This window comes from Barbatula barbatula (assembly GCF_947034865.1).
Source record: "Barbatula barbatula genome assembly, chromosome: 4".
Lineage (NCBI taxonomy): Eukaryota > Metazoa > Chordata > Actinopteri > Cypriniformes > Nemacheilidae > Barbatula > Barbatula barbatula.
In genome coordinates, this window is record NC_136768.1 from 8,740,057 (window position 1) to 8,763,516 (window position 23,460).

The window sequence follows — 23,460 nt, forward strand, 5'->3', positions numbered from 1 at the left end:
ATCAGGGAATAACCAATCACATAATTTAGCAGCCAGAGCCGATCACAGGGGTCCAAAATCACCTTATTAACCAGTTATAGCTCCAGCTCTTAAAATAACCAAAAATCTGAAGAGAAATAAGGGAAAAGTATCCAACAATGTCTTACATATCACATTAACCACTATTACTGGGTCAGATTGCCCCCACAAGTCATCTGGAGAATGACACGAAAAGGTCATTGCATAAGGCTTTAATGTAGTCATTAACTTTGCTATTTACAAATTGTTTTCTTTAAAATATCTTTGAATATAACTTAAGGTCTTTATTTAATATAGTACAGTACATCATTTAGAACGGTGATATGCAAATTATCTTCCGCCCCATTCAATCACATCCACTTGATTGTGTGAGGTTACAACATGTTCATGGCGTAGAAAACAGGCGTTTTTTGCTTATGGTAAACTCACGTTGGAAGTGACCTAGCTGGGGACTAATTTCAGGCGCTGCGTGATATCATTGTGCCTGCTGCGGCCATGTTACGGCAGCAAACTTCCAAGTATACTTCCAAATCATATCGGCCTAAAAAAAAAAAATCGCAACTTTTCCGCCTGTTTTAGCACACGATAGAAGTAAAGAAGAGTCAAGTTTTAAACAGGAAAAATATCAAAATGCGATGCTACCGGTCTAATTGGATTCAATGATCTATGCTTAGCTATGCTAAAAGTGCTATCGCCAGACCTGGTGATCGGCTGAAAAGATTCCAAAACGGTAAAACTCAATTTATAACTCTGGGAGAGTTGGAGAATGATTGTTCCTTTAAAGAAAAGTTAAGAAATCCCACATAAAAAACAGTTGAAATGTTTCAAAAAAGTATATATAAATCACCTTGGAAATTTGATTTTCACCACAGGTGGCCTTTAAAGCCTTATAAAATAATATGTGCAGCAAAAAAATTCATCATTGAGACCACAGATCTAGGTGGATTTCTGGGTATCTGTTACCATGGTAATTTCTGAGGCTGGATTTTCTTCTAATTAAACCATCCTATTCTGGTATCGCAGCATCGGAATACAAGACACATGGTTTCCTGGCATCATGCGGACATGACACAAGAAATATAGGATATAAACAGGGGCACATGTGACTATTCACACTAAGAAACAGTGCCCCTTCCCCCCCCCCAATTTATCCAGCATCATTGCATTCCATATACAAAACATTTCTGTCATAAAAAACATTTTGGGATTAACAAATTAAGCCTTTACACCAGTATGATGCGGATTTGCCCTAGCTATTCTATCACAAGAACAGACAAGCATTACACATACAACAAGATTTAATTACACGCCATACTTTTTTAATTAACCCGGACTTGGAATGACACAAATAACTTGTGAGTTACGATTAATGACTACTAGACGGCAGAGCATAACTAAGGTCAAGACCTTCCGGCCTCTCGTAAGAGCACATACGTCTCGCGCGACAGCCAGAATGGCGCATTATGACCCTCTGCATAAGTCAAGGGACGCGCAATGAGAAATTTAAACTTGTATGGCAGCAGCAGTAGGCACCTTAGAAAAAAAACAGCATTTAGGGGCTAAAATTATAATGACTCTTATGCCTCTTAAAATAAATCAACAGCGACGAACAACAGTAACGCAGAGAGAAAAGTGGGGAAAGCGATAAACCGAATATAAAAGGGAGCACAACAACAAAGATAATGAATTATGATTTATGTACCTTATTTTTGTACATAAGTGTTTACACCTGAAATATTGGATATCAGTCTCATGTTAATACATGAGGTTTAATTCTTTTTAAAACTGTGCAATCCTTAATATTAGTTCCAGTAACACCATCCATTCAAGTCTTAACTTTCCTTAGTATATCAACATGTAATGACCTTTAAAGACACAAATGCAATAGATTTCAGTTCTGTGTCAGCCACCTTTGTGCTTCGAAAGGTTGGGGTGGCGTGAGCAGTTGGTTGAAATACGCAACCTCACCACTAGATATTGCTAAATTTCAAACACTGTCATTTTATTTTAAAGTAATGTTAAAGGTCTAATTTTCAACCTCCTTGCTGGGATTTAAACAGTCTGCCAATACCTAGGCAAAGCAGAGTCCTCTGTAAGAAGGCGCCTGACCAAGCGTGTATGAGATGAGACACGGAACCATCCAGTGAGCCCAGACGAGGGCCACAGGACACACACACAAACAAACAAACAAACAAACATCCCTTCAAGCACACAGGCACTGCAGATGAAAAATATATGAAGACACAGAATTCCATACTGGCGCAGAGCACATATACACGCTCAGCGTACCCACAAACACAAGCAGCAAGGTGACGGCAAGTGACACGGAAGCGTCATTCAATGACTGATACATTTTATGCAGCTAGTTCAGTGGGGAAGACAAGAGTAGAGCAGCCTCTGCTTTATGTCAACATTTCTCCTGCAGTCCCTCACACACACACACACACACACACACACACACACAGTGGGAGTGGGGATGACTCATTGAGATGCTCTGACATGACTCCGCCCCCACAACATCCTCACAAGGGCTCCCAAAACGGCTGACACCACCATGCAGCTGGAAATAGCGGGCCATGGTGCAAAAAATAAGCCTCCATCTGGCCTCAGGAGAGAGGGTGGTGAAAAAATTAATGAATGAGGCAAAGAAATTTGACATTCGTGTTCACGTTTCAGTATTGTCAACATTTCCTTCAATTATACTATGAACTTTTCTTATAAACAAATACAAATATGGTTTACCCATAAACTTATTTGACAATCCAATACGACGAATGATACAAGGTACAAATTCAATCCAAATCGAGAATACTCAATAGAACGCAGACTTTATATATAAGTTGATGCAAGTCACATGTTGGCAGCTCAACCAGTGGGATTAAACAGATGTCATATAGGTCTAGGATAAATGTCTTAATGTTTTGTATTGTTTTTGAGGAATATGTCGATATATTGTTATAGGCAGCTTCAGCAGCAACAATATACGTAAACGTTCTGTAGCCAAAATCTGCAAAGCGTCGATGAGTTTGAGAATTTTTTTATTTAATACACTTAATATACAATCAAATATAAATAAGATTAAACATTCATATAAATTAAATGTAATACAAGTTGTTATACTATAACCCAACACAGGCCACTGGTTAACTTCGGGCCAGTGTGAGCTCTTGAAAAAACCTATGACCCTGGTTATTGAGCAAGTAAAAAATCTTACTGGTGTACAATGGCGAGTAAATGCCAATTCGAATTTTGGGGTGAACCTTTCCTCTAAGATGGAATCATAGCATTACTACAATGTAATACGATAAAAAAGTTGAAAATGGGGGTCCCAACACAATACATGACAAGATAGGGTCATCTGGGGAGAGAGAGGAAGAGACTAGGCAGCAGCTGTCTGAAATCATCTTCGTGCTGGTTACCACATCTGGCTCTGAATCCCCAAAAATCATGAGGATGAGGGAGAGGGACACACAGATCCTTAGGCTGGCCTGAGGTCAGGTTTGTCTCTTTGAGTTGAAGTGTTTGTACGACACAGCGAGGGGACAACGGTTTCACGCCCTCCACTGAACCGAGGACGAGAGATTGTATGAAAAGCAGAACACAAGAGGATGAGAGAAGGGAACAGTTGGTTAAAAAAGGTAGAACTGCATCGTGACACCACTCGCAAGACAATAAATGTGCTAAAAGCCATGTCGTCCACAATATTCCAACGAATAACAAGCTGCATGTTACCAGTCACTTGGTGAGATTTCATTGGACCATAATCTTCTTCCATATAATGCAAATGTATGCATTTCCTTTTATATGATATGTTGATATGGCACCAATCCACGAGAGAAAGCACTGACGGATATAACGGTGTATGATCTTTTAGGCATTTGGAAAATATTAGAAAGAAAGATAGACTAAAATGAAACTAGCAGCATCAAGCTATAAGATACACGAGTGTGAGCCGTGTTGTGCGGTTACATAACCATTTGGCGATAAACAAAGTACAAACTATTTGACTATCTACAAAGTACAGACGCCCTTAACTTTGAGTGCGTGTGTGCGTGTGTGCGTGTGCGCGCGCGAGTTCGCCATTAGAGAACTATTTTGATGAACACAATCAAAAGAGTAAATGGAAAAACATTTGCAGCTGTTTAAATCCATCGTACAGCTGCTGCGTGAACGTCTGCAGTTTAAATTAATTACAAAACCAATTCTGTGTTGCTTTGCGCTAAACTACATGGCCGACACAAGCCGAAATTGATTAGTTTGATGAAAAGATTAACAGCCATCTTGTTAGTGCTATAACACAATGTCAAGGTTAATGTAGCATCAGATTAGACAGAAAAATCAAGGTAACTGCCCCTTCTCAATTGTGATGAAGCGTTTGTTTAACAGATATTGGCACATTTGCTAACATTCATCATGCTATAAAATAAACATCACCAATAACCCCAACTCTCTTTTTTATTTGAATCCTGGGATCTCAATATACTGTAATAACCACACGTAAAATCCCCTAGATAAACAGATGTTACCTGATCTCCATTAGACCTCTTAGATCCAAGGTGTACTTATGAGGTTTAATCACTTGGCATGCATGCAATGTTTGAATTTCCCAGTTGACCTTAATAACACATAAAAGGTGATACGGAAGTACAGGGTTAGAGTTCGGATTTATCATGCCGGCATCATTATTGATGAGACCCCACATGCAAGGGCGGCACAACCTTTAGGACTTCAACGCTTTAATACAGGCACGACTCTGCAGTCTCCTCTCTCTCTCTCACCCTCATCAAAGTGTGCAGCTGAGCAGGAAAACATACTGCAAGAACATCTGGTCCAGAAATGCACAACAGAAAACCGAGTATGTAAAGTGAAGGTGCAGGCTTCTAAAAAAGGAGGCACCTCAAACACATCAATACTTCCGAGATGTTAAACAGAAGCACGGACTTTGGTAAAATAAAACCCCTGAGCTGTGAAATAAACTTAGATGATTTGAAATGCATGCAATCAAACACTACAGAACAGTCACCATGGTATTATTATAAGTACATCAGTGCCCCGTCTGATTAAAGCTCTGCGGCATGAAGACAGCAATGAAAAAATAGATGCGTACATTTTTGAAGCACACCCGAGTGGTGCTTGCCCATGCAAAACTTGCCGCCAAGATGCTGGGGTTTTGTGGGTGGTTGCCAGGGCATTGCTATGTAGTTGCTAAGGCTTTTGAGTGTTGCTATCCGGTCGCAATGTTTTTTTCTGGTTATTGCTAGGGTTTTCTGGGTAGTTAAGAGGTTCAACAGATTTTTTAATTGTTTCATCATCTGTCAGGGAAAATTGTGAAATACCAATCCAGCCAAGACCATTTTCATTAGGGTTGAGCCAATAGACGATTACATCGTCCATTGCCGATGGCGGACAGCCTTATCGATGTTGGGCCGGCATCGTGATTCCCCTGCATTACGCGATTCCCCTGCATTACGCGATTTCCGTCTTCAGGAGTGTCCATGGTTGTCCGCACATCCGTCCGCTTACGCTTACAGCACATTCCCAAGACAAATGTTGACAGTCCACAGAATGACATTCTGCGCATGTGTCTAGCTCGTCCATTTGCGTTTATCCACAGTCGACATTGATTTTCAAAGCTGCGCAAAGCGAATGCATGCGAGACTGAGACAGGTGTAGAAAGTGAAAGCAACCAGTGAATCGCAGTAATGCGTTGTGTGTGTGTGTGTTAACTTGTCAATGACGACCTGAACGGTGTGCGTTCGCAATGGCAGCGGGAAACATCAGTGAAGCGTGACCCGTTGACAGTTGACTAATCACACACGCACACACAGCCTACACTGGTGGGCTCAAGATCTACTCTTCTTTCCACATAAAACAACAACAAAGAATTTCCAAATTTCCAGGTTGTGAATGCATGAGTACGTAAAAATGCTCACGCTCTCTCGAAAACTGGTCACATAGTGCGATTTGGTCTGGAGCACTGATATAATCGATTTTAACGTTATGGCAGATGGTCATCTAGCAAACAGATACCCCCATCACCCACCTCGCCTTTTTAATTGGTCTACCACTTGGAATGTGTTGAGATGTCCCGCCCATTACCCTATCTGTGTTCCAGGGGCCAGGATGAATGTAAATTCTGGGATTCATGATGTCACTAACCCAGGAAAAAGTTTGTTGTTGTCCCAACGAGCCGTTCAAATTGTCAGATGTTGTTTATGCCATCAAACCTCCCCTGTAATGGAATGGTTCACCTAAAAATGACCTTCATCTCAATGTCAAAGAGCCACAATCAACCTTGTATCACCCGACATGACTTGTTTTTGAGCCAAACGCAAAGATTTTGCATAATATCCATCAGTCATATTCACCTACAGGTCCCTTAGATCTGAAAGCACATACATTATGGAATGAATCCAAACAACGTCTTGCTTGCCATTCGACAACTAGTCTGGAGAGAACCAATGAGATTTGAAGTTGACACGTCACTAAATTTGCATATCACTCCTGTGGGTTTCATTGGCACTAAACAAGCTCAAAATATGATTTGTTTACCTAGTACTTATGAGGTTTGTTTTCCTCACACACAACGATTACTACGCCCATAAATTTTGCGAAACAATCAAATGTATTAACCTGCTCTTGTCAGCCGAATTATGTACAGTATGTGCTTTTTTAATAAATGTAAATAAATCTTGACCTATGCATGGACATAGTGACTTTTTATAAAGAAACTAAAGAAACAAAGAAAAGTTTTTAATAGGAACTATTCGTTCTACATCACTAACTACACCCTCCTTGATGGAAAACCTGTGCTTTTTGATATTACTTGAAATAATGAAAAAGATAACATTCAATATTCTTGAATACCCACAATCTATCCAACGATCTGTCTTTTTTGTCTACATAACACTAACAATGATATCCAACACTAAGCGTCTAGGTTTATATCTGGATACTAAACAGGTCAAAGAAAAAAGCAACATATTTTTAAAGCATTCTGGTTCATCTCATACTTTAGTATGGTGTACTAGATCGAAATACATCCGTAATCTTTATTGTTTGTAATCAGCTCTGATCTGATTAAATCTATCTTAGCTGGCAGGCTGGAAAGGCGCTCTGATCCAAAAGCTCACAGCAGACCGTATCCATAGCTACAGAAGCACAGCTCCTCATTCCAGAACTCTGTTTACATGTGCATGACAAATAACATCTCTAATGTGTCTCTGAAGCACATCCTTTAAGAATAAAAACAATCTTCATTATAAATCAAACCTATTTGGGTGCCTGAACCATCAAAACCCTTCAAAAGCTAAAAGAATGAGAATATTAGCTGTATTGTGCTGCGGATATTTGCGTGCAAAACCGGAGCACTTATTTCAAGTCCTCCTTAATAAACAATGTGTAATTTGTTCAATCTATGCCAACATAAGCTCGCTTTGTGTTGTGCCGATTCATCGTGTCTTATTACAGGAGGTCAGAATGAAGTGACTAATAGCAGCAAGATGTTCTCACACTAGTTTTAACTGCCTTCATTATAAAATGCATTAAACCACTCTCAGACACGCTTGGTCCACACAAGCCACCAATTGCTTATCAGCTCCTAATAGTGTGACTCGAATCACATATGTACATTTTCACACCCCAAAAATGCACGTGCGCTTACGCAACCCCAGAAATGGATGCTTTCGTATTAATTTGTTAACATGTAGCAGGAATGGCACTGGCTCAAGCAGACGTGCATGACATTAACAGATGAGGAAGAGAGACTCAGCAAGAGCGTGTGCTCATTATGGGAGTAAATCTATAGGGCTTTTGGCTGCAGTGCAGCACTGGCGTGTCAAAAGCCAACAGGGCTCTGACTCTCCGGCCCCCCCTGGTGTTTAGCAAAGGTAGCGCTTTGCGAACAGAGTGAAAGATGCATTAAGGCAGGAGAGATCAGCCTCTTAAGAGACTGAGATGAGAGAGAAAAACCTTCACATCAGCACTTTGCAAACAGAGTATGTGACAGGCGGCACCCTGCGGATTCCGTAATGGCCTTAGTGACGGGGTATCCAAGGACGGACGTGCATTAACTCGTACCTCGCCTTCGAGTCTCGGGGGCCTGATGCTGGACAGGTGGATGGTCTTGTACTCCCCGGAGTTCAGCTTCACCACGATGGCATCTGCATTCACGACCTGCATAACCTGTATGAAAGAGGACACGAAGAAAAATCAATAATTGAGCGAAGGATGTGTTGTTAGGGGAATGCAAAAAACTACAGGTGCTTTGATATAATAATTAACCACTTAGACCACCACATGCTGCTTTTAATTTCACGTTTCTTAACTGAGAAATACTTGAGTTATTTGATGCCACTCATTTAATGTCATTGATAAAGGTATTGTGACAGCGATTTTCAGAAGGAAATGATGAGAAATGGGAAATTAAATTGTTGAGCAAGTTTGTTAGTGAGGTCAACCAGTTTTTTGCTTTATTTTTCAGCTCTATTCTTCAGCAACGACATTTCATGGGGATGTCAGCGTGTTTAAACACTCTGGGGAGATGAGGCGTTTTGTAATCGTCCTCTTTAAAGCACGACCGCTGCAGTCATCAAAGCAGCGCTTTCTACCAAATTCACTGCCTTCAATAAATTTCAAGACAATTACTGTTGGAATTCAAACTACCTGCTGTGGGCAATGTTCCCACTATTAAGAATCATCTTTAAGTTCTCATTTATCAAGACTATGAGGTTTTGTGCATAAAAGGTTATAGTTGCTTAACCCATACACCAAAGAGGGATTTTAATAAAAGCCTGCACTTAGTGTTCATATGTATCACAAACACATCTATTCTGTCATAATTTATTTACCCATTCAAAATATGTATCGTATGTGCAACACATAAGATATTTGAGAATCGTGTCAAATACTTTTGATTCCATACAATGGAAGTCAACGGGGGCCAACCTTCTTAAAAATATATATTTTTTGTGTGCTTTCCAGAATAATGAATGTCATACAGGTTCGGAATTGACGTGATGGTGAGTATGTACAACAAATATAACTATTCTAACCCTACGTGACTTCCTCAAGATCAAACAGTAGGCTCGGTTTCTTTAATATTGAGGAGTGATGTAAAGACAGTGAGGGATTAGCCTAAAGCAAGTGAGAGTCCACTATGACCAAGTCACCACTGCACTTGGACTACGGAAGAGACTCGCTCGTTGCCAGAGAAACGTTCCTGCTGCAAGCCTTCTACGGTACAAAGCGAGAACGCTGCAAACAAAACACTTCTCCCACTCACTGCTCGCGAACGAACATCCCTCCTCTCACAGATTCTTTCATCCTACCGCCATTACCTCACCATTTCACTCACATTAAACTATGAAAACAAACTGCAGGCGACACAAAGGAGCCGAGATATGGAGAGGGAGCCTTACATCTTGTTTAAAGGTGGAGAAACAGAAAGAAGCTTAGTTGTCGGACTTTATTTGTGATTTGTTTAGCAACTGAGATATTAGACACAAAATCACAGAGGGTCAAAATAATGCATGTCAACAAGCACAGTGCCGAGAAAGAAACACGGTTTTTTTTTTGTAAACGTGAACAGTACCTTCCCGTGCAAAAGTCTCATAATTGGTTACTTTCTGTCCCCTTGATGTTTAGAATAATGTATATGAATATGATACCTGGCATCGTCTTATATGACCATCAACTTATTTATTAGGAATGTGGAACATGACCGGCGTTTGTGCAGGTTTGGGTAATAGATCAGATTCAAAACGCTTCACAAACCTACGTTATCAGATGTAAGCAAATGAAGACAGAATTACCATCATCAGAGGGGCGAGATGATGACGATACGGTGATATGGGGAGGAATTTGGGGCTTTTAAATAAACCATTGTGGTGGAAATTAAACTGATCATTTACTAAAACACCTGCTTGACTGGTCCGCAGTGTCACAGCAGAACATCTCGCTCTTTGCGCGTCCGTTCATTAATGTGCTCGGTCCCGAATCAAAAAGATCTCCAAGTAAAGATAAAGCTTATTTTCTCTGAAACGGGAAGAATGAGTCACATTTTGCAGTTTCATTAGAAGTCACACTTGCAGGGCACTTCACCGCAAGCTGCCAACAGGGATCTACAGCCCAGATCCATGACTCACTCTGCTACTGCAGCCCACTAAATCCTGCAGGGAATCACTGCCACCTACAGGCCAGGATTGGAGCAGCAAAAAAGCACACTAGCACCAAATAAATTCCAAAAGTTAAGTAGTTAATATTAACGATTTAAAGGCTAATGTTAATATTTCCATTTATACAATCTACAATTCTAACATGCACTTTTGCGTGCACCTTGTATGCTATGAATTTAAGATCGTTATGTTATGGTACTCTAATACAGTCTTTGTATTTAGTGATTACCACACATATAGTTGGCATATTTCTGCTAGTTACATAGTATTACGACTATTAATGTTAATGCTAATAATATAAATAAAATGTGGGAAAGGTCATGCAATTTACCATAGACATCTACAACCAATGTAACACCATTGTAATTACATCGCAATAACACTAATATTTCAGATGAACTGTTAAATTGACTAGCTTAAACCTAAAAACCTACTTTGCACTTACATACGTGCAAATGTCGACGTAGCTAAGTCAACAAATGTTCTCTCAATTATCCGTCTGGCGCCTTGAAAAAGACAGAAAAGGCGACAACATTCAGATAAGTAATGTTGCTATCGAAAATGATTCCCGACAAAGTCATCCTGCATAGATCTGAAAAGACAGCAAATGCATCAAACAAATTAAAACCGCAAGATCTGTGTGGCAGGCCACAGAAACGGCTTACAAATACCCGCCATTCTGCCTTTGTCAGTCGCTTTTTCTGTTGACTCGCCGGTTCACACACAGACGCACAATTTCAAAGTATATCTTCTTTCGCTTCGGAGATCTGAGGCAAGCTAAAGCTCATATAAATGTTTTATTCCTCACCACTGGTATTTTCTGACTCAGGGAAAACATACTTTTGTGTCTGCGGATTTTTAAACTAATTCAGTAAGCAGATTGCAGTGCGACATCTTTAAATAACTAAAGGCCGAGCATGAATATTTTAAAGGTCATGAAGTTCGGCAAAACTGCCTAATTTTAAGAGGAACGGAGAAACTTTCCGTGCAAAAACACGCTCGGCCGACTTTAAAAAAAAATGTGGGCAGTGTCCCCTTATCAAAAAAGACTGTGCGGAATTTGTTTCAAAAAGTACAAACTCTACTTGTGTTACATTAAACCAGAGATTAGAATGTCCTAATATCAGCTGCAGTACAGCCACTCCTAAGCAATGCAGCACATTTGTCTAAACTTAATGCAAAATACACCAGAAAAAGGTTCTTGGAACCTAAAATATAACTGTTTTCAAATAAATTTAAGCTAAAATTGACCATAAAAAACAAGTAACTAAATGATAATTCACATAAGATATTTCAAAGAAAATGTAGAAAATAACTTTGCCTCAATGTTAAAATATTTTATTCCATTGAATACATAATTTATATTAAATGATGTAAGCACACCCTTTCAAAGAACAAGGGCCTTTGATTTTCTTAAGAATATTTAATAAAATTAGAACTTAAATATTAACTGGACTGGAAATTATTATTCAATATAAATTTAAATTATGAATTACTAACAGATATTTCCGGTCCTTGCACATGATTGGTTGATTTGCATTATGTGAGTCTGACACTGTTAGATCTGTATTGACTATCTGAGACTGCGCCATGGACTTAAATGTTTACGTCATTCATTTTAATGTAATCAAACATGGTATATGCTATTATAATGCATCAGCACAAATGACGTTGTGTTTACATTTTGCTTGAGAAGTCGACAAATTGACAACTGTGAGCCCTTGGTTTGGGAAAAAACAGCTGTGACCGACCTATTTATTCATTATATCATATAATCATTTTTATTTAACTTTTTATAAAGATCACTAATTAAGAATAACACAATTTATTAAACAAACCAAACCTTTCCTCCTGCATTTCAGCCAGGGATGCAAAAGCCAAGCTTCAGCCGTAAGTTACCAAGGGAGCTTTGAAGGCTGCAGGCAAACAGTGGCAGAGTATGCAAAACGAAATGAAACACCCGAGACCCGAAAAACCCTGCCTCGCTGACAGACACAATACAGAACAAGGCGTCAGGGAGACGAGCACGTCAACCGCAGTCAGAACTTTTAAAAGGCTGCCGTGCTCGAGTATTCTTCAGAACAAGGTGGGATAAAGGAGACTGAGAAGATGAAGTGGAGAGAAGGTCATTTCTTATCATGTTGGGACTCTGGTGAAATGTCATCCTTTGCTGGCGTGAAAGCGTTGACCTAAACTCTTCCTTCTTTTCGTCTTTGATTTCGTTCAACATTGAACCGAAACTTTTCATGAAAACCAAAAACTCACCTTGGCTACAAACTGTCTTTCCTTCTGGTCCAAATTAGCTGTTGGAGCAACATAGTTCTTCCAGATTCTCACTTTACGCTCTTTCGCTGACCTGCAGGGTTTAACAGAGTAAGAAAGTGTATCAATAGAACATATCCACTAAAGTACTCCATAACAATACTGAATCAAAAGGCGCACGTGCACTTAATTGGATTAAACACGCAACCTCCTACACTCCCATCATATTTCATTGTGACAGGGCCTAAGGCTAGGCTAAGTTAGCAGGTGGGTATTTGAGAAGGTGTACTTTAATGGCAGCATGATAAGTGGCCACATTTGCCAAACTTTTCTGCTGATACAGTGTGCAAGCAGACATGGGAATTTAATAAGCACTTGAGTCTGATAAAGCAGCTTCCATAGAAAGTGTGTTTTGAAATACACACAGAGGACATTAGAAAACAGGACCCCGGGGGTGACAGGCATCCATATATGATGTACTGACCGTGCAGCCGCTCTAAGTTTATCGGCTCCCTGGGAGTACACGGCGATGGACCAGTCCACACAACGCGCAAAGCCCTCCTTCAAAAGCAGCTCTGTGATGTTTCCGTTCTGTAATGGACATACACACATAAATACAGTGACAACATGAGACGCTGTACAGGTGTGACCGAAAAAGGCAAAGGTAAAAATGTACATTGTACCATGATAACTACCAAGCAAAACATGAAAAAACTCCGGTCCCAATAATCGCCTAGACAAGTAGATGTCCACTGCGACTCATCCTTCCCAACAAACAAACCCACAAAATATTAAATGAATGCGGTATCAAGTGATAGCATCAGCGCGAGTCTATCTACAGGAGTCAGGTTATCTCATGGGTCCATTTGTAGTCTGGCTGTGTTCTGTCAGGTTCAGCTCAGGACTGGTCCCATACGCATCGTAAATAACGGAAATGAGCACCGAGTGTTTTACCCGACAGCCCAGACCAGATACAAACCGTCAGTGCAGACAGTTTGTTCCTCAGACAAACACGACCACACTGCCAGACTCCCAAATGTGGCCGCATCTGCACTCTCTGGGGGACGTAAATGGTTTATTAGTCTATGTTTCGCGATCCGGATGAAATGAAGCAAAGGTCCTGACAACAGTCCACCAATTGAGGATGACTGGTCTAAACCGTTGGATGTTACAAATATTTTACAATATTGGAAGTGGATTTAGACTTTTTACAGCAAATTACATTATTATGAGACCAAACAGAATGATATGGGCTTGAAAGACAACCTACCGGGTGAAGGATGGTGCCCAGGATGATCTGGTTGGGGCAGGACTCCAGAATAATCTGCACATCTCTCTGGAGTAGTCGGGACTCTGTGAAAAACTTTGCTTCTGCGGCAAAGGGCTCGGGGCTCTCGTTCCCATCCGCTTCTCGTTTAAATGAAGGACACTGGACACAGATTTATCATGAACATTTTTAGTTGAGAAGTAGCATTTTTTCAGATTCATTTTTTCACATTGGGTTAAATAAAGCCAGTTTTTAAGACCTACTGGAAACCTTGTCAGGCTCAATTCAGTTTTCTAGGAAATGAAAAAAAATAATCACTGTACTTTATAAATGATTTAAAAAAAAGGTCAAAGTTGACAAACCCTTTTTACTTTTAAAACACTTTTCAAAATCCAGTGGGCGAACAAAGGATGACCCCTAATAATAATTTACGACAGAAATTTTAAACATGAAATATGGAGATGCAAGGTATATTATATTTAGGGATTGGACAGATTTATAAATCATAATGCTCACCTTGACTCCGGATAGCATGACTGTCACTAGATAGTAGTCGGGAAGCAGAAGAGCTCGGACCGTGCACCCATCTCGCACGTGTTCAATAATGGCTGCCGTGTTGATGAGAAAAAGAAAAAAGTGAAAATCCGGTTCACAAATAGACAAGTCACACAATGAGTTTTTTGTGCACAAATGAGACATTCGATTTCCTCATTTATCGGTAGACATGTAAAAAAATCCTCTCATAACAGTTTACGTTTGTGCATTTGATATACAGTGCATTTAAGATATACATTTTGTCAGTATGGGTGTTCCCTGGGGATCGAACCCATCATTGTTGTGCTACCAATGCAATCCTCCACAAAGACAGACTTGAGTTCCCAATCCTGTATGAAACGCACGGCACACTCTCCTTTACTGCGCAGCGAGTGCTTTGAAATCATTTATCCAACGTGGGTGATTCATCACCAGCTACAACAGGTCATGTGGCTAAGTGTGTTGTTTTAAATAGCTACAACTTTGACTTTTGATTAGCATACGATCAGCACATAAGTTGTGCTGTGAAACAGGGCAATAACTGTAGCATATAGTGACTCGCGATCATTTGTGATGAGCTGGTGCTCTGTGACAGAGGTGTTCAGGTTAAATGGAAGAAATGATCTATGTTGAGTAAAGAAGGGAGGTGCTTCTGGAAAAAGGAGAACTGAGACACCAGGTCTGAGAGCATTATGGGTATTTACCAAGAACTAATGAGTGCAGAGAAATTGACTTAATATTTATGACAGTTTGCGTGCCTAAATATATAATTCCATTTTATGTTAAGGGGGACTACAAATATCAAAGGCGATTTGATTGGTGCTTTTGCAATGGTGATGCTATGTGGTTGTAGCATGTTCTAGGTTTTCTATGGATTAACTAGCATGTTTAGGGGGTTGCTTATTGGCCAAAACCAGTAGCGCCTGTGAAAGGGTCTCAAGATATAGCTTTTCAAAGCAGGCCCGGAGGATTTATTTAGCCTGCTTCATCCACCGAACGAAATCTTAAAATCATATTTAAGCCGGGTTTGAAAAGAAATCCATGCGTAAACTCATTAGCAATAGTTGCAGTTATAATACTTCTACTTGCAAGTGCCACTAAAGATAAAACATCAGGTGTATCACAAGCTCTTTCTTCATTTTAAGCTAAATATGTGAGCTATAAATATAAAGCTCATCGCACCATTGACTGGTTTCTGGTGAAGGGAGTCCACAAAGTTGCGAGGGTTCTCGATGGTATACTTCAGATCTCGAATGGTGTGTGATCCTCCACCCTCAGACCACAGACCTTTTTTGGAGGCCCTGGCTTGGTCCTCCAAATCACACAGTCTGGCCATTTCAGGACTGAAACACACAGAAGTACATCAAGTTTGGTAAATATCAAGTTACAAACCCAAGCATGAGAATTCAGAGAACTAAGAAAAAAACAAGACTTAAGATGATGACTTCGGTTCTCTCTGTTGAGCAACAGACAGTGAGCTGAGGCTTTCTGAAACCCAGCTAAGCTCTTTAAATGAGTATGTTCATTATCAGAAGCCAACAAACGTTTCAATTCATTTCTGTTGCGCAAAAAGCTGTCATTATCTTTAAAGGGAATGAAATGGGCTGGCCGCAGCAAACACTTTTGAAAAAGCGCAGTGCTGAAGAAACTTACAACACAGAAAAAAGAAAAGAAAAACACAGAAAAAGGATTAAGATGGGGGGTGGTGAAAGATTAAAGGCTGCGTTTGACCAGTGATTATTTTAATGATGTGACAGCTCTTCCTTACAAGTCTTGTCTTGGACAACAAGCCAATTAGGAAATTTAATAATGGATTACATTCATATATTTTGACAGACAGATCAATCTAATCTTTTGTTCACATATTATATGTCTGTCTACTGTGCATATATATTTTGTATTTATAAAAACATACACATGCACGCATACTGTATATTTAAGAAAAACATACAAATCTATAAGTTATTTAAATTATTGGAGAAAATAACTAAATCGATATGAATGAATGTGTGTACCAGAATGTGCTTATCAATACGAAATGAGTATGCACAGTACACATACATATATTATCTAAAAACAAACTTTTATTCTGGATGCGATTCATCGCGATTCATCTTTTGACAGGCCTAACCAGAAATAGTCATAGTTTGGCATTTTCGGCACTCTGTGCGCCATTTTCACAAGAGACCTTCAATTTTGCGTGCAGCTTTTTATGGAACAGAGCCAAATAACAAAACTGTGGTAGTGTCCAGGGTGGCACCTCACACAAAAAAAGACACAAAAGCTCGAAGGAAATCTGGGTTCACTGTCCCACATTTAAGCCACTGAACCTCCGGAAGGTAACAATGAAAGGCCCCCGGACACTTAACTAAATTCTCAATTCATACCTCACTTATGCAGTAATAAATAAGGTTGACAGTGCAAACGTCAAAAGAAAGGCCCCCTCTGCCTGTTACGCGCCAAGCACAAAGCTCCAATTATCCGAAGCCTTCATGCATTTTTAACACAGGAAATAAGGGCCCGCCAAATCTCAACTGCCATCTCAAGCCATCTTTGTTCTGTATAGTTTTATTTCTCCTCATTTTTTCCAAAGAGAGTACGAGCGTGACAGGGAGAGCAGGCATCCAGCCCCACGCCCCTGGGCCTAATTGAGAGCTGGTGGGCTGAGAGTGCAGTTCAGGTTTAAACACGACGATGATAGCCGATCCAGTGGGCTGTGATGGGCCACAGCAGGACTGGCTAATGAGAAGGCTGTTCAGGGCTGCGGAGGAACCAGCAGGGCCAAAACTGCCATCTCCTGTGGGGAAATTGAGCCTAAAGCAAACAGATTCCATTGGCAGTTGTTCAGGGCCATTTCACAGAGCCCACACACGCGTCATTAGGTCCCAGAAGCTTAGGACAATATTACACTATTGGGAGGCTTGAATGAGGAGGAAGGACAGTGAGATTGGACCTGTAATGAGCAGACGTGACCAGAAGATGGAGGAAGAGATCAAAAAGAGCTTTTAAAAGACTGCACGAGCCATCAAACATGGACTGACATGCTTTTTGCAACAATGCAACCACTGTGACATCATAGTGATTTAAAGAAAAGAAAAAACAAACAATTGTGTTGGATGTGACAATGGGTGCATGATCTGTACTGACACCAAACAAAACAAAGCGTTTCTCTGTGCGTGCAGCAAGTTTCTTACTTGTTTCCTCTCATGCCCTCTCTGCGCACTGCTGCGAGGCCCTCTGCCACCAGGGACTCTGCGATGTTTTCACCTGATGTGTCTGGAGAAATCAAAGCCAAGAGGGACATGTTACTATAACAACAATTCCAAATGTTAAACAACCAACACATCCAAATTGATTTAAATGGACACTAGAACAATTCATTTTTAAATATACCAAAAGCTCAGTGCCCAAGAATGCAGTGGGCTCACTTTTGCACAGAGATTCGTAACTCTGTAGAGATATTGCTTACCTTTTCCCAGATACATCATGCCGTATTCTCTTGTCAGAGCGCCTTTTGGTCTGTCGACGGTGAAACACACTTCTTTGCCGATTACCTTCTTACGCAGGAACTCTCGCGCTTGGAAGGCCCACGGCTGCACAGTAAACAAAAACACAAAGCTATTTAAAGTCATTCAGTGCCAGAGGACATAGAATTAACAACGTAAAATCTGCAAACATTTCAACTGTAATCCCAACTTTAAAAGCTCCGACACGGTACCAGAACCTGAATGGATCTTCGCATGTTATGTATAGCACATTGCACTGTTATTTACAAATGATCCGTGAATTCATTTATACGAGTTTTCTTTGTTAATAATAACTTTTTTGCATTCATTTTAAATACACCTTAAACCTTATAAAACTATCTCAATTAGCTCTTTGGTGTAAATGTGGCAGTTTACAAAGAGGTTCATATATCCATAGGTCAAGCACCAGCTCCTAAAATATAACCAGCACCATTTTGAGCGGTAGGTGAGGGCCAGACAGAGCACTTTCTGGCAACATAGTCACCTCATCTTGTGTGTCCTTGCTTTCTGGTTGAGCCTGAGCAGCACGGCGGGCAAGAGCTCCGGTACGGATGTTGCTCAGATTGATCTGGCGTTCTGGAGGAGGGCCTCCTCGTGGTTGGCCCCTAACAATGATAGCACAACCGGACAAGACCTGCGGGGACCAAAAAAAATCATTGTGAGCGTTTTATCAACAACACTGGGTCATTTACACATCATTGTGGGGGAATCTTTGCTCATTTGACTTACAGAAATAGTTTATCATTCCAGCCACTGACTAAATCACCAAACTACCAGAAAAGGGGGATGATGATGACAGTATTCATTGTAGATGCATCGGAAGCGCATGATACAACCAATCAATCAGCAAGTCAAATACAAGCATAACCGAGCACTGCTGCTGGGAGCCTGAGGGATCTGCGCTGAGGTCACAAAACCTTCAGGACCTGTTAGTTGGTGCTTGCTCCACAATACACATCCACAGCTGACAACGTTGTGTTAAGGAGTGTTTGTTTATTGTTTTACCAGAGGCCAAACATTCGATGGCACAAAACAGGCGTTCCTCAGGGCGGAAGCTGACCCCTGCAAGGTGAATGATCACTTCACATTGTCTGTGTTTTTGTATGAATTAGCATCCGCATCAGCTGAAATGTCTGTGATAATCCCAGCAATAATGTTTACAAGACACTGCATGCCCACTTTATAAGGATAACCTTCTGGAACCCCTTAGTGATATTGGGGAGAGGCTGATTCAATCAGATCTCAGTTCAATGACACATAAAATAATGACATCAACCATTGAATGAGCAAACGTATGCATCTCTCCATCTACACACTGTTCCGAGTTTGACTCTTTGGAGAGCCTCGGTGGACTTTCCTTTATAATTACTGACTGCATGAATAAATACACAGGCCTCTGCCACCACAGTCCTGGTCCAAATTTTTTTTTTTCTTTTATCTTGGTCGAGTTAAACCAGGGGAGTTCTGACAAAGCCATTACGAAAATGTACTTCAGTAACCAAAGCAGCTTTGAGCTCCAAATAACACTTGGCAGTAAAGTTTCATTTGTTAACATTAGTTAATACGAACAAACAATAAAGGAGGACTTCTTCTAAAGCGGTAAATCACTTCATAATATGTTAATTCAGAATATATTCAATGAGACCTTTTTGGCAACTAAAGTTAACAAACTATTCGCAACTATTAGTCGCTACTGTAAAACCATAATACATTTCTATGGGACCTTTTTAAGCGTGTGTACATCAAGAAAACCTTTTGCATGGGTCAGGAGACTAAAGAGAGCCAACATATTTAAAATATTCATGAACGACGACTATTGTTGTTTATGATTGACGTTCAGCTTTACAGCTCACCGTGGCCATGGGAAGTTTAAGTGGGCCAAAGACATACGTGTCAGTTCCTCCTATCTGCTCCCCCTTTACTCACCAGAACAGGCAAAGTAAACAGTACAAAACTGGTGACGGGGACTTGCTCGGTCTAACAGGTTAAGGCTTTGACAGTTTGACAGAGCTTAAATTCGGTCTGAAACACGGTATCATCATCCTCAAACCCCAATCCCTCTGAATGCGGGACCGATAGACGCGCAGAAACAGACACGTGTCTACACAACATCAACCGAACAGCCCTGAACTTTGACCTAGAGTTAAAGTAACAGCAAAAACCGTCCGTAATATGTCATAAAAACGGGTCAGGAGCGATTGTGGTTGCTGTGGTAACGCAGTACCGAGAACGGCCAACGCTATATACGCGAGTGAAACGCAAACGTAACAAATCTCGGCACGTTACGCTATTTAAACTCACGTCACCGTTAGCTCACACCTGTCAAAACAAACTCTTTACGTGCTTTATAAACTCTGTTTGAAGTTAAAGGTTTGTTTCCAAACTATCGTTAGTTTGTTGTGAAATCTGCGCATATTTGTAAATACCGGGCTTTATATGCAAAATATTTAGATTCGGCGTATGCAGCTCGTTCACGAATGACAAAACAAAAACGATTTAAATGTTAAAGAGGTATCGAAGGCAACGCTGCAAAAGTGGCCATCTGGACCACAGCTGAAGAATCTTCAACTTATTTGAACTACAACACTCGCGTCTGAAACGCAAAGAACGAGGAGGGAATATATCAAGTGCATCAAATACATTAGCAGCATCCAAAATGTGAACTTTTGCAATCTTTGCAGTCACTTATTTTCTCTCGAACCTCAGTAAGTTAGCCAGCCCGCTATAGTTTCACTCCCAGTCCAACACTTCTGCCCTCTTACCATCTTCACTATTCCTCTCTGCAGCTGCGGAGCTGGACCAGGGTTGGACTGAGATTGTGCTGATGCCATGTCCGCTGGGCTCGATGATTATTCCGATCGGGAAGAGAAGAAAGGGAGCTAAAGGAACCGGGAGAGTCCTATGAAACGCCTCTACTGTGAGCCGAAGAAGGGAAGAGAGACCGAGCACGGCTGATCACGCTTTGCTTAACCGGAAGCACGGCGCGGGGATGTACACGTCGAAACGTTGCACTTCCTCGGTCAGAGTCGCGCTCGCGATCTGAATGGGGAGATTTGGTTGTGACGTCAGAACGCGAGTGATGACATCCGGTACGCGGGGAGGTGCGACACGTCAGCACAGATTTTGAAAAAGCTTGTGCGCTAATTCGGTGACAAGAGAGACAGTCACAGCGCACGTAGGGTGAATGTAAAATGAGAGACGTGTTTCATTGTGATCCCAAAAATATTATAACTCGAGTAACATTTCACTTAACATTTAACTGCTGATACGGTTATCCGTGGTTTTACTACAATAACCGCGGTTTAACGTAACGGTTTAAGAAATAGCAATCGCAAAGTTACCATCATCTCACAGCAGTAAACATAACCAGGTTATTGTGTGTTACGGTAATACAATTTTATAATAAATCCGCCCAAAACATGATTACAAAAGTTTTACTATAATAATGGTTCATTTTCATTGACGATGGGTGTGAGAAAAAAAGTTGTCATTGGTTGTTATGGTTTTAAATGGAAGTATGCTAAGCAGGGACAGATCAACTTTTGGAGCCAGCGGATGTGGTTTAATATTTTCCCCACAAGATGACGCCATTCGACAAAAATGAAGTGTGCATTTTGCCCTCATACCTAAATATTACTCGTCTGTATACATCGTGTCAATTGGTTGGAAACGATTGGGTACGCGTTTTCCGTTTTGTCTTGCCAAGCATCCTGAATTATTAACTATTTAGTTGTAAATTAATTAGTACAATTACTCTACTTGACACAAAAACATACACAAATAGCTACTTTTTGTGCGTAAATGGTCTTTAGTTTGGTTTATTTCAAAAGCATTCGTTGTATCGCACAAACAGGAATTTGTGAAAGCGGTCATTTGTGCTGAAAGGCAGATTGGACATAAATGCACTATTTCAGGATCACTATTTGGATCATTGAAAAACTTGATTATACGATGATCATGAAACGGGAAATACGGAAACCCACGCAGTGTGATGGTTCAAATATCATAAAATACCACATTTATTTCATTTAAATAATGAATAACTATACACAGCCTCAGGGGAGCCGTACGAATATGTAGTAACCCATCAACCTAAAGAATGAGTTGAAGATAGGATATCACCATAGTTGCATGATAATACTGGCATATCCAGTTAGGATGTAATTAGCTATTTTAACCATTTTTATTCTGGGCTGATGTCATCGCACAAAAAAATTACATCATGTAAAGTCATTTTAAATCTTACAATGCTGGGTACATAACCAGTTGAAGAATAGTAAGATAGCCTCCAGTAAAGTCATATTGAAGCCTTGAACCTGTTAGCAAAAAGAAAATGTGTTTATTTGGGCAATTCTATGATTTAATTACTGATTTGGCTGTAAAAAAATAGAAGAAAATGACAAGTTGCGTTCTTGCAACAGAAATATTGTTCTCGAGAGGTCTAACGTTGGAACTGCAATGCAGTCCATGTTTTTGTAGGGCGAACTGTTTCAGCACACTAAACTTTCATTTTGTGAAAAAAAATTATCTTATTTTCCCTGCAATTAAAGCTGATGAATTGATTTTCGAATGCATGGCAAGAACAAAACGTGTGCGCTTGGAGAGCTTCGTGTGCACATTTACGCGGGTGTGATGTAGCAATTTAACAGCAATAATTCGAACCACAACATTGAAAATGCATTAGTATGCATAGTAGTGCATTTTTGCTTCTACAAATTATTTGCAATATCAACATGGTTTTGATTTCAAAGTTCGGATTCTAAACATTCCAAAACGTCTAGACATAATTGCGCACCGAAATAATGTCTAAGTTTTCTGCTAACAGTGAACTTGTTTTACTCGTCTTACTTCGTTGAATAAAAATAGCAATATCGTATGTAAAGCTACTTGCAGCAGGGGTTCTTTGAAATAATAAATAAATACTTTATTTGTCTTTTCATCCCGTTGGCAAGGAGATGTTGGCTTTCAAACTTGTGTCGCTTTTATGTGCGGGCCATCCAGTCCTACAGATATTTTTATGCCGTAAGGGGTGGTTAATATGTAATTTGGACCATATGGCATTTAAAAACCAACCTTTATTTCCACAATCTTCGATCTGTGTGGATTTACCTAATGATGCCCAATTAGTCATTGAGCAGGACCAAATACGAGGCTTGTGTGGATACTCTCTCGCTAATATTTGCTCTCCAAATATTTCCTTTGAAAGGTTTACAACACATTTTATCTGCTGGCCAGACAGGGGACATCTGTGTGGGGTTTTCATCTCTCTATTTTTATAAATAAAACCACAAGTGGTCCACATTTCCCCCTCCGACTCTATTTGTTCATGCTTGAAAGAAAATGTAATAAAAGAGGCTGCATGATGGATTTATGATTTATCAAAAGCACTTTACCATATGGCAGTCGTCTATGGAGCAGGTTTTCAAATGTTTGTTTTAAAAGAACTAAATCTGATTAACACGTAAAGACGGCGCGTGGAAGGATGAAAGATGCTCAAGTCACGTGACCACAGGACAGTCGCAGTCTCCAAGTGATTTGAGTGGCACAACAATAAAATGGAGCTTGTGGGTCTATTAACGGGTTTAACGTTTCAGAAGTTGCCCTTTACGAGCTGACTGCTTTCATATGTGGACTACCATCCGTTTCATGCGCACATGTAGCGTCAGGGGATCTGTCC

At 40.3% G+C, this 23,460-nt stretch overlaps 1 protein-coding gene across 1 annotated transcript in view; it reads right to left on the reverse strand.

Annotated features, from left to right (window-relative positions):
- Window positions 1-20,811, reverse strand: part of snd1 (staphylococcal nuclease and tudor domain containing 1) — a 140,596-nt gene extending 119,785 nt beyond the window's left edge. The window contains exons 1-10 of the mRNA XM_079454416.1: window positions 20,546-20,811; window positions 18,268-18,417; window positions 17,726-17,849; window positions 17,451-17,532; window positions 15,439-15,599; window positions 14,239-14,330; window positions 13,726-13,884; window positions 12,940-13,046; window positions 12,459-12,549; window positions 8,098-8,202 (exon numbers count right to left, since the gene is read on the reverse strand). Of these exons, the coding sequence (XP_079310542.1) occupies window positions 8,098-8,202; window positions 12,459-12,549; window positions 12,940-13,046; window positions 13,726-13,884; window positions 14,239-14,330; window positions 15,439-15,599; window positions 17,451-17,532; window positions 17,726-17,849; window positions 18,268-18,417; window positions 20,546-20,614 (1,140 nt within the window). The 5' untranslated portion in view covers window positions 20,615-20,811. The remainder of the gene's footprint in view (window positions 1-8,097; window positions 8,203-12,458; window positions 12,550-12,939; window positions 13,047-13,725; window positions 13,885-14,238; window positions 14,331-15,438; window positions 15,600-17,450; window positions 17,533-17,725; window positions 17,850-18,267; window positions 18,418-20,545) is intronic.
- Window positions 20,812-23,460: the final 2,649 nt, after the last annotated feature.